The 17,430-nt window shown below is 51.5% G+C and overlaps 1 protein-coding gene across 12 annotated transcripts in view; it reads left to right on the forward strand.

Moving 5' to 3' along the window:
- RALGPS1 (Ral GEF with PH domain and SH3 binding motif 1) overlaps positions 1-17,430 on the forward strand; it is a 295,262-nt gene that overhangs the window by 243,239 nt on the left and 34,593 nt on the right. For all 12 annotated transcript variants that reach the window (XM_077850727.1, XM_077850726.1, XM_077850724.1 and 9 more), the window contains 2 exons: positions 1,512-1,605; positions 6,454-6,521. In XM_077850727.1, the coding sequence (XP_077706853.1) occupies positions 1,512-1,605; positions 6,454-6,521 (162 nt within the window). The remainder of the gene's footprint in view (positions 1-1,511; positions 1,606-6,453; positions 6,522-17,430) is intronic.

Below are 17,430 nucleotides of genomic sequence, written 5' to 3' on the forward strand. Positions count from 1 at the left end.
TAGAGCTGCAGGAATGTACCTCTGGTGAAGGGTGAAGCAGGGTTTTCACAAGTGGGTGGAGGAATAAAAGTCTGGAAGCAGCAAAGGGAGCAGGAAGGAAACCAACCCCACCTATAATACACAGGGCATGAGAAAACTAACAGCCTCCATTTGGGAAGGCCACATGGAAGCCAGGGTGGGGTTCTATGGGGCAGGCTTGCTGAAGTAAAAGCCCCCTCCACCCTGCCAAACCCCTCCACAGGCACTTCCAGATCAGCTGTCCTGAACACAGGAGCAGGGAGGGGCCCAGACTCCCCATGCAGTCCTCCCCTGCCCAGGAGGTCCTTTCCATTCACAAGTACATCAGCACTTGCTGTCCCACTGGCCTGTGGGGCAATTATACACTCAGCTTTGGGGTCAAATAGATTCAGGCTCAAATCTCAGCTCTGCCTCCTGAAAAGTCACTTCCTCCCAAGTGTGAGGTTTTTCTCATTGGTAGAAATGGGAACATAATACATGCAGAGCTCTTAGCACTTTCCAGCATTTCATAAGAGCTCAGTAAATCCTCGTATGACTCTTACCCTCATTCACCTGCATCTTCTCAGTCATCAGCTTCATGAAGCATGTGTCATTATCCCCAGGACAAGAATACTGAGGCTCTAGAGAAACAGAATGAGTTGTTCCAAATCTTGCAGTTAAGGGACAGAGCCGTCAGGAGCTCCTCCCAGCACCTGGATGCTCGTCCCCAAGAGCAAGGGGACTTCGCCACCCCCTTTCTGTTCCTCTTCACAGCCTCCTTTGCTACCTCCACCCCTTCTTTCAACTTGTTCTGTCCTACCCCTTGAGGAATGGCAGAGGACCAGAGAGGATTTTCAGCCCCCTTGGGTACAGTGACCATGGAGGTCTGTGGAGGGCATCTGAGAAAGAGGTGGTGCAGTGTGGCAGAGGTGTCCACTGATGGGGTTGAAACCTGGCTCTGCCACTTCTCAATGATGTGCTATTTGCCAGTTGTCGTGGTTTCTTTCCCAGTGCAACAGGCATATTATTTTCCCCAAATGAGGCGGGTGTGGCATTTAAAGCAGATGCCTTCTGGAAATCACCTGGTACAGAGCCTGGCACAGAATAGGTGCTCAGGGGTCTAGGCCCCTCCCATTCTTCCCAAGATGGAGCAGCTCCAGCCCATGGGCCAGACTCTCTAGCTGTGCTGGGACCTGGGTCGAATCTCTACACCAGGCTGGATAGGGTTTGTTCATTCATCTCGCATTCTTGTCATGTAGGGGGTGGGAGGCTTGCCCAGTTACCCCAGTGGAAACCTGTTTTAGGGTACAAACACCTGGCTCTGGTCTGTTCTGGAAGCCTTTCTCTCCCCAGCCAAGGAACGGTGGTGACTTTAGGGTATGTGGTCTGTGGCCCAGCCATCTGGGGTGGGGGAGCTCCTCAAGGGCAGAGCCCTGTGTCTTCGGTGGTAACATCACTTCTCATTTGGGGATGAGGAAAGACTGAAGCCTTTGGGCTCTGTCTGTGTCTTGCAGATCACCTTACAACCCTGCCCCATGTACAAAAGTACCTGAAGTCCGTACGCTACATTGAAGAGCTCCAGAAGTTTGTGGAAGATGACAACTACAAGTGAGTGTCCGCTCTTGCCTGGCCATTGGGGACCAGTGAGCTGCCACCTGCAGGGCTTGTGAAAGGTCACTGCAGCAGCCCTTGCAGCAGCACACATAAGTACAAACAAATAATGCAACCTCTGGCCCCAGCTGCAACAGGCCTCATAGTTCTTAGGAAATTGTTCTGTGAACATCTCAGCCTGGTTTTCCCATGCTGTACAGGTAGCATGAACTTGGACTCCGTGGCTGTTCATAAGACAGGCTTGGTGCTCTGGGTCCTCACGAGTGACTCCCCACCCCCCACAATGCTGGGGGGAAGGCAGTGCTCTAGCCATGCCTCCAGGCTGGCAGAATTCTCCAAGAGCTTGTTTCGTGGATGAGGCAGCTCCCTGTGGCTCCAGCTGTCCGCATTCTTGCCATCCGGCACTGGCTGAGGCCCCATCTCCAGGCCATGCAGCTCCTTGGAGTAGACTCAGTTCCCACGAAGACCTCTCTGAGCCCTTTGTCCTCATCTTCCACTCACCCTGCTCTGGTTTTCAGTTCTTTCTTCATTTGTGGCACCTGGGAATTTATCCAGCATTTTTATGTATTTAGAGGGAGAAGGAGGATTTTTCATATCAACTCTGTCTGCCACATTGATTGGACACCTTCTTGGCTCTTTTTGAGCTTGAGGCCAATTAAGAGTCTCAGTACTTTTCATATGACCTGATGATATATCAGGGGAAATCTCAGCCATCTTATAATTGATCATTTCCCCCTAAATGTCAACTTTACATGTATTCTTTCAAATCTCATCTTATTGGCTGCCATGTTTCTTTGGATCCCATTATCTATCTATCTATCTATCTATCCATCCATCCATCTATCTCTTCCAGTTTTGTATTGAAAATTTGACTAGTTTGATTACTTGGTCTTCATCAAAAATCACTGAAAGTTGTAGGGAACTGTGGCCACTAGAAACATGCCCGGTTATTCCTGAGGCACTCACTAGGACCTTGGGGACAGCTGTTCAAGCAGCTCTATACCTGGCCGTATCTGTAGTCCTGGTTCTCAGCCCTAGCTGTGAATCAGAGTCACCTGGGAAGCTTTATAACCATCTGTATGTTCGTGATGGAGCCTGGAAATTTGTAATTTTTTCAAAGCTCCCTGGGTGGTTCTAATAATTAGCCGTCTTTGGGAACATAGACATAATATCTTTAGTTGTTACTGTATAATATTTTGTTAAAGCAGAGTATAATGTGAAATTTTGATCTATTACATAATAGTAACAACAACCAATGAAGGCTAGAGATTATCATTAAAATTTTGTTTGACACAAATTAAGCTCATTTTACTTACAAAGCATTTGCTGTTCCTGAAAAGAGTACCCCAGAGTGTGAAATTATTCCCACTTAGGTCCTGGGATAATATTTTCCATTCATGTGCCAGTAGTACAATTAAAGAGACAGCAGTTTTTCATTAACACTAATATCTTTTAAGGAAGAAAATGGTCTATAAATACTTCTGACCATGAGATAATCCTTGGACAAGCTGCAGGTCATGAGTAATTACTCCTTCCACTCTGAAGGACGTTGGACACCCCCTGCCCTTACTGCTAAATAGCCTAGATTTTACAAAGGCCCTTTGTTAGGGTCCAAGTGGGGAAATCAAGGGAAGAAGTCTGCACTCACTCTCACCCCTGGGGCCCAGACCATGGACAGAGTCCCTCCCCGGGGAGGCCCTGGCTCTGAATGACACAGAACATGCAGGGCATGTGATTCTGCATGAGGAACCCACCCTCCATGGCTCAACTCATGTCCTGAAACTAGCTCCCCACCCAGAAAGATGCAGTGGCTTCTTTATTACCTGATGATGGAGCACTTCTAACACTCTGCCCCCATCAGCTTGGGAGACACTGGACCAAGGGGCCCAAACAGTGCTTGTTTTTCTTGATTCTTTGTCTATTTTATTTTATTTAAGAAAAATTGCCCAAACTCCTACCACCTAGAAAGCATGACCTTTGGCATTAGGTGAACATAATTGTGCACATTTTTAATGCATAAGAAGTGCGTATAGACACAGAGAAGGACAGATGGTAGGATGAAATGATAGAATTTATTAAAATTGGATCATGCCATACTTGCTTTTTTTAATTGAAAGTAACAGAAAAAGGAACTGAAATAAAATGTAAGGAATTGTGAGCACCTGGGTGGCTCAGTAGGTTAAGCGTCTGCCTTTGGCTCAGGTCATAATCCCAGGGTCCTGGGATCGAGTGCCATATCAGGCTTCTCCCTCTCCCTCTGCCTATAGCAACCCCTGCTTGTTCTCTCTCTCTTTCTCTGTCAAATAAAGAAATAAAATCTTCTTGAAAAAATGTAAGGAATTACTCCTCTGCGAATAAATATTTCTTTAGAACAAGAAATGTAATTTCCTAAAAGAGCCTCCTAAGGTTAATAAGAGAGGTTTGAGTCAGTGAGTCCTGTCTTCACTAGGCCTCCACTGTGTGTAGGGTCAGTTGACTAGTTACAAAAGATCAGCCCTCTCTGCCCCCCGCCTTCCTCTCCTCTTCACCATCTTCCAAATTCTTGTTAGTCGTGTTATTATTACTACGCATGGTGATAATAGTTTATTATTATTTAACAATAAATAAAACCAAGTTTCTAACTTACACATTATGTTCAGGAACCATAATTCCTACTGGTTAGTGTTTTTAAACAGATTCATTTCTTACCACCAGTGTTCTTCCACAGCTTTTCCATTCCTGGAGTCTTTATTTTAACAACTCCCTTATTTAGCTGGATTCCACCACAAGGCAGGTTTTCTCAAGTCTTGCACGCTCTGATTTCCCTTATGAAAACATCCACATGCGATGGGGCCTTGCCTTGCTGAGCGGTGCACCTCTACGCCCCTCCCCGGCACCTGAAGACCCCGCCCCCATTGTCTTCTGACACTGGATGCTACTGTAGAGGAGTTCCAGCCAGTCTGATCCTTTCCTCTTGTAAGGGACCTACTGTCTCCGCCTGGTGGGGGAAGGGTTCCATGAAGTTCAAAGGCACAAGAGGAATGGCTCAGAGTGAAGTGTTTTGTACCAAATTTCTCTGGAAACGTGGTGGCATGCCCTTTCTTCCTTTTGGAGGGACACTTCAGGTTATCTTTGACTTCTCCTGTGCCATTTCTTGGCTTTCCTCTTTCAGGGATTCCAGGAATCCATATGTTGGTGCTCCCTACCTTCCATGGACCCTAGCTTCCTCCTAAGGCTGTAATCTCTGTCTTTTCCTCACAGGCACTCCGACAGTCTACTTAGGGATTCATCTGATCCTCGATTGATCCCCTAGGACCCCAGTCTCCCTTTCCATCTTACTCCTTTATATCATCATCTCATTTTTCAGGTCTTGCTTTATTCAACCAATGTTCCAAATAAGCTGTCCTCCAGCTCAGAGCACTTGGGGGTGGGGGGGGGGAGATTTCCTTGTGTCCCTTGGGGCTGCCTCCTCAGCTGAGCGATCTGGGCAGTGCTCTATTCTCTTTCCTTTTTTGTGTGAGAGAATGTTCACTAGGTTGCTGTACCATTTCTTTCTGTCTTGCTCCCATTTGAGAAGCTCCATCTGGGTATTCCCTGGGGCTCCAATGAAGGGGGTGACATCTGACCCTGCTCCCACATGTGTGAGGTGGGCTGGCTCTTCATCCTGCCGTGCTATGAGGTCAGGCTTCTTCATCTTTTCCTTCTTCTGTAGCCTGAGGGAACATGGGTCTCAGGCTCCAAGGAGGCGGGGAGCAAGCAGGAGGCTTTAGTTATGGGGGATCTAGTAAAAGTCTTGATTAGAGTATCCTCCATCTCGAGGGCTGTATCCCATGCCAGAAAGGGATGCCCTCAGGTTTCAAATCAGCCCCTTCTTTTCTGTCAGAGTATCCACCACGCTGTCCACCCATTTCATCCATTTCTTGCCAACATCTGGTGCCACTCTGAAGAGAGAAAGGTAGGGACTCCTGCTCAGACCTACCGAGAAGCCTCAGGTGACAGGATAGGAGCCCTGCTGTGTCACACCTCTTAGTCAAACTCCACAATCCTCTTTTTCTTTCCTTGGCTGCAAGTTTCTGAAGTTCATGGCTTCAGTTCATGCCCCTTTCCTTGTTGAGTTGCAGCTGGTAAGTTCTTCTACTCCTAAGCCTTTCTGATTATTTGTTGGTTTTGTTGAGAGAGGGGGAGTCTGGCGCCTGGCTTCACTCCATCATTTGCACCCAGAGGTTCTTAATCTATGCTTTAAATAATGATGATGATGATGATGATGATGATGATGTGCCAGTCCTCATAATGCGTCCATTGCCTTGTGCTTCTCTGGGGTATCTGAGAAGGGGGTGCAGTGTAATGATTAAAAACTCTGATTTTAGGGCAGCCCTGGTGGCTCAGCGGTTTAGCGCCGCCTTCAGCCCAGGGCGTGATCCTGGAGACCCGGGATCGAGTCCCACGTCGGGCTCCCTGCATGGAGCCATGGGGCCTGTGTCTCCCTCTGCCTGTCTCTCTCTCTCTCTCTTTCTCTCTCTCATAAATAAATAAAACATTTAAAAAAATAAAAATAAAAAAATTAAAACTCTGATTTTGGGTCAGACAGTCCTGGGTTTGATTGCTTCCCCTGCCACTTGCTCTCCTGTGAATTTGGGAAAGCTACTTAACCTTGCTACTGCTCAGTTTCCTCATCTAATAGATGGGGACAATAAATGTACCTAGTTCACAGGCTTGCTCGAGATCTGGAGCAGACCCCAAAGTGCTCCTGGGCTCCGAGACTCTAGCCCTTAGCAGCAGTCCTGTCTCCTGACTCCAGATACATCATGTGATCCTCTGATACACCAGAGAGAGCCCCTCTGATCTCTTGAAAATCTTTGTTTCCAGACTCTCACTCAGAATCGAACCGGGAAGCAGCTCTCCAAGACTGGTCTCTTCCAAGGAAGATCTTGCAGGTATTGTAGCCATCCCAAGTAGAGACACACCCACTAATGGCCCAGGCATGGCTGCCAGCACTGGCCCTGATGGTGGCATCAAGGGCACAGTTGGTCAGCCAACTCCACTGTCCTAACAGCCTTCGTACACCAACCTTCCAGCCTCCTAATCCATGGAGCCCCTGTGGGTCACCCCTGGACTGGATCTCTCTGACAGAGTCTGGGACCCAACAGCTCCAAGAGAGGCCAGATTAGAACCTCAAGTTGGGAACATGCACAGGGTAGAGGAAACCCTAGGTTCTTCTCCAAGTCACCTGGACCCCTAGCACTGGGCACTCTGCCTGGGCTCGGGTTGATGTGCCCTGCAGGGATGCACAGGATACCGGGGGACTTGGTGCCCCCAGACACGGATGGCTCACCCTTCTGGAGCATCAGCTTTATTAGCATATTTGGGACATATGCACAGTGGCCCTAGTGATTAAGGGGGACAGGGGCAGGATTCCCATCAGAGGGATGTAGGAAATAGCAGCAGGATTCTAAAGCAATTTTTGAGGGCTGTAGAAGAAACAGTAGGAAACACTAACCATTCAAGACTGTTTCTTCTGGAGGTAATGCCAAAATTCTGGAGCAGAGTGGGCTCAAATCAAAAAGCATTCTGCCCTTGAGTCTCCTTCAAATTAGTTTGGGTAAGAGGCCTCTGCCGCCTTACCTGGCTAACATACCTTAATAGGATAAGCCTAGCCTCTGGCCTTCCCCATGTACCAAGAAGTCCCCTCAGTCATGCTTTCTTTCTACCCTCTGGACAGTGCCAGAGGACTCCTCTCCCAGCCCCCCTTCCTGTTACATGCTTCCATCACCTCTGCCCCTGCTGCACCTGGCCCGTCCCCACTTCCCTCTTCCTGCGTGCAGGAGCCATTGGGCACAGAGAGACAGAAGGGCCTGCTGGAAGCCAGACACTTACAGTGAGCAGGGAGAATGTGGAATGAGGCAAAGACCTGCCCACTCATGCTTTAGCAGGGAGACAGGCAGCAAAAGCCATGAGGAGGCAAAGCATGGCCCAGGAAGTGAGATGGCAGAGGGAAGGTCTTAGCCTTGCCTTGAGGGGTCAGCTCAACCTCTCTCAAGTGACTCTGTCCACATGCCAAAATCAAGCCTCATCTCTGCCTGAGAAAAGCAAGGCCTCTAGAAAGTTTACCAGCCGGGCCCCTTGCGTGTACCTTGAATGCCTTTCCCTCGTGTTTCTATGGTTTGCTCTTGCTCATTGTTCTAAACTCACAGAGACCTGATTGTAGCTCTTTGTTTCTGTATGACTCCCCCATTTGTAAGTATTCTCTTTGTCTGTCACTGAGCCTCTCTTAGTTCCCATTGAGCCTCCAGCACCTAGCACAATGCTAGTGCTCCTCGGATGCTTGAGCCTCCCAGAGTTCATGGACGAATGGATGAAAGGGAGGAAGGACTAGGTTGAGGCTCCAGGTGGGCCTCTGGTGCACAGTAGCCTGGAGCACAAGAGGGGTCTTGTTTTTGGAGCTTCATCCCTGAGCCTCAGAGAGCCTCCTCCTCCCCAGTGCCCTGCACACCCAGGCAGCCTCACCTGCTGGCCTTGCCTCCCCAAGCCTCAGCCACTGAGTGAGCCTGCAGGCTGCTTATTATCGGGACAGATGGCAGCAGAGGCATCCCCTTCCCTCTAGGCATCTATCTGACCCAGATGGTCCCTTCACTTGACCAGCACCTGCCTCAGTACCTCCTCCCTGAAGAAGAGACCAGGGCCCTACCTCTGCCTCTGGCCCAGTTCTGTACCAGCTCCTCCTGCTAGGCCAGAGGTCATAGAGCCAGGCTCAGGAAGCTAACACTGCTGATTGGGAACCTCAAGAACCGGCCCTCTCACTGAGCCCCGGGCAGGAAAGGAGGAGCTGTACTGACTTTTGACCCCTGCCTATGATGGAAACCAGGGCCTGGGAGCCAGGACGCAGCCCCTCGCCTAGCCTCCTCAGGGTCCACCAGACTTCCCTGTTCTAGCCACTGTCACCTCCATTTGGCTCTGCCACTTATTGGCCATGTGAGGCCAGAACCCAGCAAACTAACCAGCCACCAGCATCAGTCAGATTCCCGGCAGGAAACAGAATTGCTCCCTCCACCCTACCCCAGGTCATATTAAGAGACTTTAATGGAGCTGGAATGAGAATTACGTACAGAATAGTAAGGCACCAGTGCCTCTAGGCTGAGGGACCTAGGAAAGAAAAAGTGTCACCAACTCCAGTGATTGCTGAGCTGAGGAGGACTTGGCTTCTGAACAATCGGCGTACCCACCAAGCCTTTAGTTTCTCCATCTGTAAAGTGCGCATCATATGCTTCCCTCCCATGGTAGTTGTGGGAGTTTATTGAGACCATGTCTGTGAAACACTTAGTACAGTGCCTGATACACAGAACACTCTCATCAAGTGTAACTTTATTAGGATGATGTGATTGTCGTCAACATTATGATTGTGCCTCTGTCACTGAATCGACCTTCAGCTTTTCGTGAAACATCACTGCCTCAGGGGTGCTTTCCTCCCACCTGACCCCCACCCTTCCGCCCCACATCAGGCCCCTGTGACACTAGGATTGGCAAACTGTGGCGCAAATTCAGCCCACCCCTGTTTTTGTATTGGAGCACACCACACCCATCCGCTGACATATTGTCTGTGTCTGCTTTCCATGAGAGTGGCAGAGTTGAGTGGTTGGGACAAAGAACCTATGGCCTCCAAAGCCTAAAATACTCACCATCTGGCTTTTTACAGAAAGCTTGCCAACCCAGTGCTCTACACTCTTGCAGAGCCAGTCTGTCCTTCTCCACGGCGCTTCCGCCTGTGGGAACTGAAGTGTTGTCTGTGCAGGTCCCACAGTAAGGACCCTGTCGGGAGGGCCCCGAGCCTGGCACAGAGGGGCCGTAGGGGTCGACTGCGCTCGCCGGGCCTTGAAGCTCCTCGCCGGGCCTTCAGGCAGTGGGCTCTGGGAGGCAGGCAGCTCCAGGGCTGCCGACTGCTGACTCCGCACTCCCTTCAGGGAAAGTGCTTATGCGGCACTTTTCACACAGTGCTGTGAGCCCGGCTCACAGGAGTGTTTTCCACCAGTTTTCCAAAGCCCTGGCTCCTGCCCTGGAAGCAGGATATTAAGGTTTTCATTGATCACCAGAGGGCCTGGGAGCATCTGGAAGGCTTCCGATGTGCTCAGTGGTCCTGGCTTCCCACCTTAGCCTCGAAGCCTCTCTGAGGACAGAGAGGCGGGTGCTGCCACAGCCTGGGATAGCCAAGGGGTGCTGTGGAGGGGAGGGCCAGAGGAGCAGCTCCCGGGAAGCCTCCCCTCATCTGGCAATCAGACCAGGCTGCGTGGCAGGAGCCCAGCCAGGCCCAGGGACAGGAATGTGCCTCTTGCAGTCCCAAGAATGGGAGGAACGCAGCCTCCCTCAGCTCTTTGGATGGGGGTTTGAGCTACAGCTCTGGGCTCCCTCTTCAGCATTTGGGCACCCATCCCCATACCTGCCAAGGAGAGGACCCAAGATGCCCTCACTGGTTCATGCACTCAGGACATACATGCCAGGGGCCTGCTGTGACAGGCCCTTGCAATGAGCTAGGTACCCAGTGGAACCAGGCAAAGACCTGCCCAGGTGGAGCTTAGCCCTTAGCGGGGAACCTGGCAGCAAAAGCCATGAGACGGCAGGGAGGTGTGGCACAAGAAGGAGCCAGAGGAGGCCAGCGTAGCAAGACCAAGGTGGTTGTTGGTCTCCCTGACCCTTCACAGCTGTGCCCGCTTCTCTAACCAGTTCGCCTGCCTCAGGCACTGAGGACTGCTGACCTGGCCCTGGGAACAGCTGGGGACTTGGGTCTCTCAGAGGTCAACGTCAACGTGGTCCCGAGCCGAGGCTGTGCCCTTCATGTCTGTGATGGCCCCCGCGGCCTACAGAGCTGCCCACTCTCCACCCTGGGGAGTGGCCGTGCTGGCAGCCCTGCACCAACAAATAGACTGTGAGAACGGAAATGGAGAAACCTTCTCAGTTTCTGGGCTGTGAAGGATAAAGGGCCAGGAATGCCACGTTTTCAATCCCCATCCCCCCCGTATGTAATGTTTCATTTATATAAATGAACTAATATTTTCCTGGAGAGCAAAAATCATAAAGAACGTTGACCCCCAGAGAGGGCAAGTAATGTTTGTGTGTGCCTTGAAACTGATGAAGACATTTCCAGATTCAGTCAGCTCTGCCTCCACGTGGCTGAACCAACTGACAGGTTTTCTCTCAAGAGTCCCTGGCAGCAAAGCAAGGCCATGGAAAACCTCAGCACAGGCCTCCGGTTTCTGTACTCCTACCTTCAGACCTGCTTTCCGTATACCTTTATGTCTTCCTTTTCTTACTGTCTTTTGGGTAAAAGCCCTGCTTTGGAGTCAGGCAGACCTGGGTTCACAGCCCAGGTCCAGCACTTCTTAGCCGTGGGACCTTGGGCAGTCAGCTTACTCTCTCTGAGCCTCGGTTTTCTTGTCGATGACATGGCTGTGAGAATAAATACCTCACGTAGGCTTACCTCACAGGACTGAGGCTGTGCCAGGAAAGCCTTTCTCAGCACAGCACCTAGCACATGCTCACCACTCAGGATTGCTGGCTCATGGCCAGCACAGGACAGGCTCTGACTCTCTTCTGATGGAGGGACAGCATGACACAGCCGACAGAGCAGGGGACAGGGAGCCAGAGGGCCCTCCTCACTCACCAGCTGCACCAGGTACCACTGCTGCATAACCAGCTACCTGGAACCTAGTGGCACCGAACCGCCATTTTGTTATGAGCACGGGTTCTGCAGGTCAGGAAACAGGGCAGGACCCAGCCAGCGTGGTTTGTCTCTGCTTCACCCTATCTATCTGCGCCCTCTGCCGGAAGTCGAAGGTTCAGAGGCACTCAGTGCCTAGGGGGCTGGAATCATCTGGACATGTGTGGCACTGGCTGTTGATGAGGCTACAGCTGGGGCAGAGCACGTGTACATGTGGCCTCCCACGTGGCTTGGGCTTCCTTACCATATGGCAGCCTCAGAGTTATCAGCTCCAGCATAGCAGCGTCCCCCCCCAGAGCGAATGTCCCAAGAGCAGAGTGGAAGCTGCGTCATGGCATCTGTGTGACCCACCTCAGAAGTCAGGTGGCCTTGCTTTTGCCACAGTCTGTTGGTCAAGGCAGCCACATGGGCTCACCCAGATCTGAGGAGAGGGGACACAGATCCTACCCACTCAACGGGGGCAGTGTTGAGAATTTGTGGACATGTGTTGAAATCACCACACCAGCTGGTTCATGGTAGGGAAACAGAGGCTCAAAGATGCTGCTGCTGGTGGTGGTGGTGGTGGTGGTGATGGTGGTGGTGGTGATGATTGCGGGAGCCATAGCTAGCTAGCGTGCATTGAACCTATACTCACTGCCAGGCACTATTGTAAGCGCTTCCTGTGAGTTCACTCAGCACCCTCACACTACCCTGTGAGGTGAGGGTCTGATATCCTCATTCTGTAGGGGTGGTACTGGGGCACTCGCGCCCTCATCTCACGTATGGAGAGAGGAGCAGAGCCAGGTGCTAAGCCCAGGGGTCTGGACTCGTCCCCTGTATCTCATGTGTGGAACAAGCAGGCTGCACTTGAGGCTCCCAGAGTACTCTGGGCCCTGCCCCATTGCCTTTGTGCCCATGCAGTACAGTAATAGAAAGTACAGTGTCTATGCAGTCATTGCTGCCCCGGATGACAGCCTTGGCATATCCAGGCCATTCGAGAGATACTTTTGAGTCTCACACTGTCCCTGCTTGGTTCTTCAAAAACTGGTTCTGTGTAAGAATCACAATTCCAAACCCGATTTGGCATTAAATCTTCACTCCCTTTAGCTGGGGGTGAAGAGGTAGGAACCTGGGGCCTGACCTCTCATGGTCATGGTTGAGGGTGCTTGGCCCTTCTCTCCACCAGGACTTTCTCTGTCTCTGTGGGTTTCTAACCTCAGGGCCTGGGGCAAAGGATGCAGTCTTAGTAGTGGGAGTTGCTGTCTTAGAATCCTCCAGGTGATGATCAAGTACCCTGATGCTCCCACACATGAGCACTTGCATGGGTTTTTCAGAGATCCCACAGGTCCCTTGACCTGGGCATGTGCCAATCCATTCTGGGACCGCTGCAGCTCCTTCACAGAGTCTGTGCCCTCTGCCAGCTCCTTAACTCCATGCAAACCCTTAACTCCATGCAAACTCTCCTCATAGGGGGCCACTGTGGTCAGAGGGAGGCCACATCCATCCTCGTCCTGATAGCCTTGCAAATGCAGCTAACCCTACTGTGGCCACCACTGTCCTCAGGCTGGGGCCGTGTTGGCTCCCATGCCTGTGTAAGGTACTAGGAGTCCCCTGGGTCTCCCAACTGCTGGGAACATACTTCAGGCTCCCCAGGTGGTCTGGGGAGACCTCCCCTTCCACTGTAGATAGTGAGCAGGAGGAGACAGCACCCCATGGGCAGAGGTGGGGACTCCCCCTTCCATAAGCTCCTCCATAGAGTCTCAGAATGGGGAAGGGCTCAGGTGAGGTGCTCAAGAGCTGAGAAGCCAGTGTCTGCCTCCTCACTCTGGAAGTTTACATCTACTCTGTTCCTTGACTCTCATCTTAGTAGCCTGCTGTGTCAGGGTCAAGCAAAAGAACAGAGATGCAAGCCCACTTCTGTCTGACTCTACTGCTCCGCTTTGGCCTCACTCTGCACGTGGCACCAGTGGCTTCCCTGGCATTCCTTGCTCTGACTCCAGGGAGAAAGCATCTGGGCCTCACCACTGCTGAAGGGGGATCAGATGCCATTTTTCAGAAAGAAATGAACCGGGGCATTCTGAGTGATGTGTGAGAGACAGATCTTGGCTCACAATGAGGACCCGTGAGGGCTGCATGTATGAGAAACAAAGAATGTGTGTGAGTGTAACAGTGACTGGCTCCCAGGCTCGACCATGAAACCTGGCCAGGGAAGGCTTTCTGTGTAGAGGGCCCCACATCCCCGAGTGCCAGAGCGCTCTGGCAGCCCCAGACGGGGCCCTGGCAGCCCCCGAGAGGGCCCAAGGTTCTACTCTGGGAACGGGACTCGAAGCACACAATAAAGAAGCCAGGAGACACAAACCCTCCCCCTTCAAATTGGGAGGAAGTACACCCCATGTGCCACATGCTGCAGTGGTATGGTCAGAAGCTCCAGATCCAGCTGTGGTTGCTTCTCTTCTCCAATGCAGAGCGAGGAGGCCAAGGAGACTAGATGCCGAGCTCCCAGCAGCCCAGGCAGAGGCTGGACTGAAACTTGAGTCTTGGGACTCCAAGTCCCCTCTGCCACAGTTACCTCCCATTAATTTCAAGTGTGCAAGACTTGAAAAGCACCCCGTGAGCGGCAGCCAGCTGCCAGACTGCTTAGATTGGGCAGTGCCGACCCAAGGCAGGGATGGGGATGCTGTTGGAAACCCATGGGAACCAGGCACCCCATCCTCCTCTACAGAGCCTGCCCCTCTGTAGCCAGAACACCACGACTGGAGTGTGCATTTGTTGGGCGCACTAAGACCGGAACAGCCCCCGACTCCCTGAGCTGGTGCTGGTGGGAGACTCTAGTCAACAGGAAATCACATCTCATTCCTTAGTTACAAGTGGATGGGGCTCTGGAGAGCGAGTGACTGGAGTGCCTGACCCCAAGGATGGAGGTCACCACCCTCTCTGGGAACTCAGGACATATGTGCCAGCAGCACTGAATTTAACCCCTGGAAAAGGGAGAAGGTCAATAGCTCTTGCCTCCATTTCTCCCTTCTCCCGAGGGAAACATCTGGTTGAGCAGAAGGTCGCTTCTGGGACATTTCAGGCTGGTCTGCTGTGGTCCACATGAGCGGGCAGAGGAGGACGCTGGCTTTTGGCACTGGCCGACAGACTAGGCCCCTCCACTTTGCTCTCCCTAGAAACCCAGACCCAAGGGAAGGAGCCCACTGCTGTGTTTTCCAGCCCCAAAGATGGGTGCTGATGGCACAAGGCGCCTCTGAGGGGGAAGAAGTGACAGCTGAGGATGGGGCTGCTGGCCAGGGAAACAGTGCATGGCTTCTGGAGCCTTCCATTAGAATTACAAGTGAAGCCCAGGGTCACTCTCCCCATGTATTTCAAATGACATTTTTCTCAAATATTTGTTCTGTTGACCCTGGTTCTACACAAGTTCCTTTTTAGCCTGTCTCCTTTTCTCATCCCACAAATGTTGGTTCTGTCCCAGGCCTTCCCTCTTCTCACTGAGTTTACAGCTCTGGATGGATATATCTGTCCCCAGTGCTATCTGTCTCCTGAACACTGCACCCCATGGCCTCCAGACATCAGTGTCAATCTGAACTTCTCATCAGCCCCCGAAACCTGCTTCCTAAGTGAACAGTACCAGCTTCCACTGAGGCTTCTCTGGGTCCCTCTCCCAACACACCCCTGCTGTCCACCTCCTACACACCTCTCCTCATTTCTCCTTCTCAACCTGTTATTTTTGGCCATATCCATGTTTTTTTGTTTGTTTGTTTTGTTTTGTTTTGTTTTTGTTTTTGTTTTTGTTTTGCCAGAGTGAACTTTCTAGGGTAGGAATTTGAACACATCACCACTCCTCCTAAAAATCTCCACACCTTCCCCTCATTAAACTCTAGGCTTCTCACATGGCCCTGCAGCTCTGGCTGCCCCCCACCATAGCCACTGTCCCTGCCCTCAGCTCTTCTGCCAGGCTGGCCTCCTGCAGTTTCTCTAGTCGCTTCCATTGTCTGTCATCTTGGGATCTATGCTCTTGCTGCTCCTTCTGCATACGCCACTGCCTCAGTTGGAACTACTGTGACAGCCTGGATGTCAGACCGTCCAGCTCCTCTCTGACCTTCCTGTGTTCTCAGATGTACTGCTCACGGCTCCACTGCTCACCAGCTGCTTGCCTAGGCAAGCTCCGTAACCCTTCTGACCTCAAGTCCCTCATTGTAGTGTTGAGATAACAGCAGGGCCTGGGAGACAGTGTCATTGCACCTGTGTAAAGCCTCTAGCACAGTTTCTGGCACACGTAGATGTGCAAAGAATGTCAGCTGTCACCATTACCACCATCATTATTGTCATGGTGGTCCTACTATTGTTGTAGCTATTGCTATTATCGTATCTATTATTGCTTCCAATCAAAGCATGTGTCCCTCCTGAGTGTAATCATCTGCATACTTGTCTTTCTTCCCCACTTGATTGTGAACCCCATGAAAGTAAAACATCAGCTCTCTAATCTGGTGTGGCTGACCAGCCCCCTGGCTCGAGACTGGCACAAGGTCAGGAACCATTTGCTGCAGGAAGGACGAAGGGATGCTATACCATTTCCTCTTTATAGGGGACTGCCACATCAGGCCCCTGTTCCTGTTTTGCAGATGTAGAATGAGGCTCAGAGGTGCAAGGGGACTTGTCCAAGGTCATTCAGCCTGCAAACAACAGATAACACTGGAGCCCAGGTCTGTCTGCCTCTGGATCCTGAGTTCTTTGGATCATTCATCATCCTAACTCCCGCCTGCTGCAAAGCAGTTGCTAGAAGGCCCTGTGCTCTTTTCTCTTCCAATCAATGAGTGGTCTGTTGGGCAGCCTGTTGGTTTCTTCAGAGAAATGTAATGAAAACCAGATTTTTTTTTCAACATGATATCTCATTCCCCACAGAGACTGTCAGTTCTCATATGTTCCAATAAAACTGCTAAAGAAACAGCCACTTAGAGAGCTTTAAAGATTATTCATGGAAAAATTATGCTGAGGAAAAATAGAGCAATCCTCTGAGATAGTCAAGCCACATGGTCAGTTTTTCCAGCTGTTCGTGCCATATCAGACCGGGCAGCGGGGACCACGCTCTGCAAAGCAAGACCAGAACCCTGGCTCATTATCACTGCTCCTGCCCCTGCCCCTGCCCTTGCCCCAGGGGACATGGAGAAACAAACTTGCCAACTGCCTGGCTCAGAAACAGTCCCAGAAGACACATGTCCCTGGTGCTGTCACATGGTGGTCACCCCAGGCTTAGTGAGGCAGGAACATGAGGCCTTTTAGTAGCAGAGAGCATCACTTACTGCCACCCCCATCCCTAGATCCCAAATGAATGGAAATTCTTCTGCATCAGCGTCAGACCAGGCTATTGGTCAACAATGCAGGGGGTGGGAGTGGCTGAGCCCTGGGGCACCCAGAGCAGCATCAGCTTGGACCCTGGACCCAGGGAGATCATAGCCTCTTCTACTTGGGCCTCCCACCTTTCCCCTCAGCTGGGCTGAGGGCCATCTGAGGCCAGGCATGCCTCCCAAGGCCATCCAAAGCAGCAAGAAGAGGGAGGCAGATCTGGGCCTTGTCTTGGAGGGAGAATCAGGCGGAAGAAACCAAGGCAAGTCCAGAGGTGTAGGAGAGCCGGAACAAGTGGATCAGAGCCAGGATGCAGGAAGCACGTGGAGAGAGGTGAGAAAGGGAGTGAGCAGGAGAGAGTGGAGAAGCAGAGGAGGTTACCAGAAGAGCTTTGGAGACTCCAGCTCTCTAGGCACGCATGGCCAGCTAAGGGAACAAAGCCAGCATCCCTCCAGCGTGTGACCTGATGTGCCTCAGATGTCCCTTTAAAATCGCAATTATAAAATAACTGCATACGAGTCAATGAAATAGGATATTGAAGTCTTTGGACAGGCCTAGTACACAGCTGGTGCATAATAGACGTTACTCTCTCCACCTTCATCTGCAAGAGCAACAGTTGCACCTTACCCAGCACAGAGTTCCTGGAGGAAGTGCCACCTGCTTCTATCAGATCACCTCAAATGTGACACTGTTTCTTCTGCCTCAGGTTTGCACTAATGCCTGCCCCCCACCTCCACCCCGCCACCACTATCCCAGTTTAAGTCCTGCACATGGCAGCCGCATAAGCCCTGGTTTTCCCACCTATGAAACGGGAG

The sequence above is a fragment of the Canis aureus genome, chromosome 16 (genome assembly GCF_053574225.1).
Source record: "Canis aureus isolate CA01 chromosome 16, VMU_Caureus_v.1.0, whole genome shotgun sequence".
NCBI classification, from domain to species: Eukaryota; Metazoa; Chordata; class Mammalia; order Carnivora; family Canidae; genus Canis; species Canis aureus.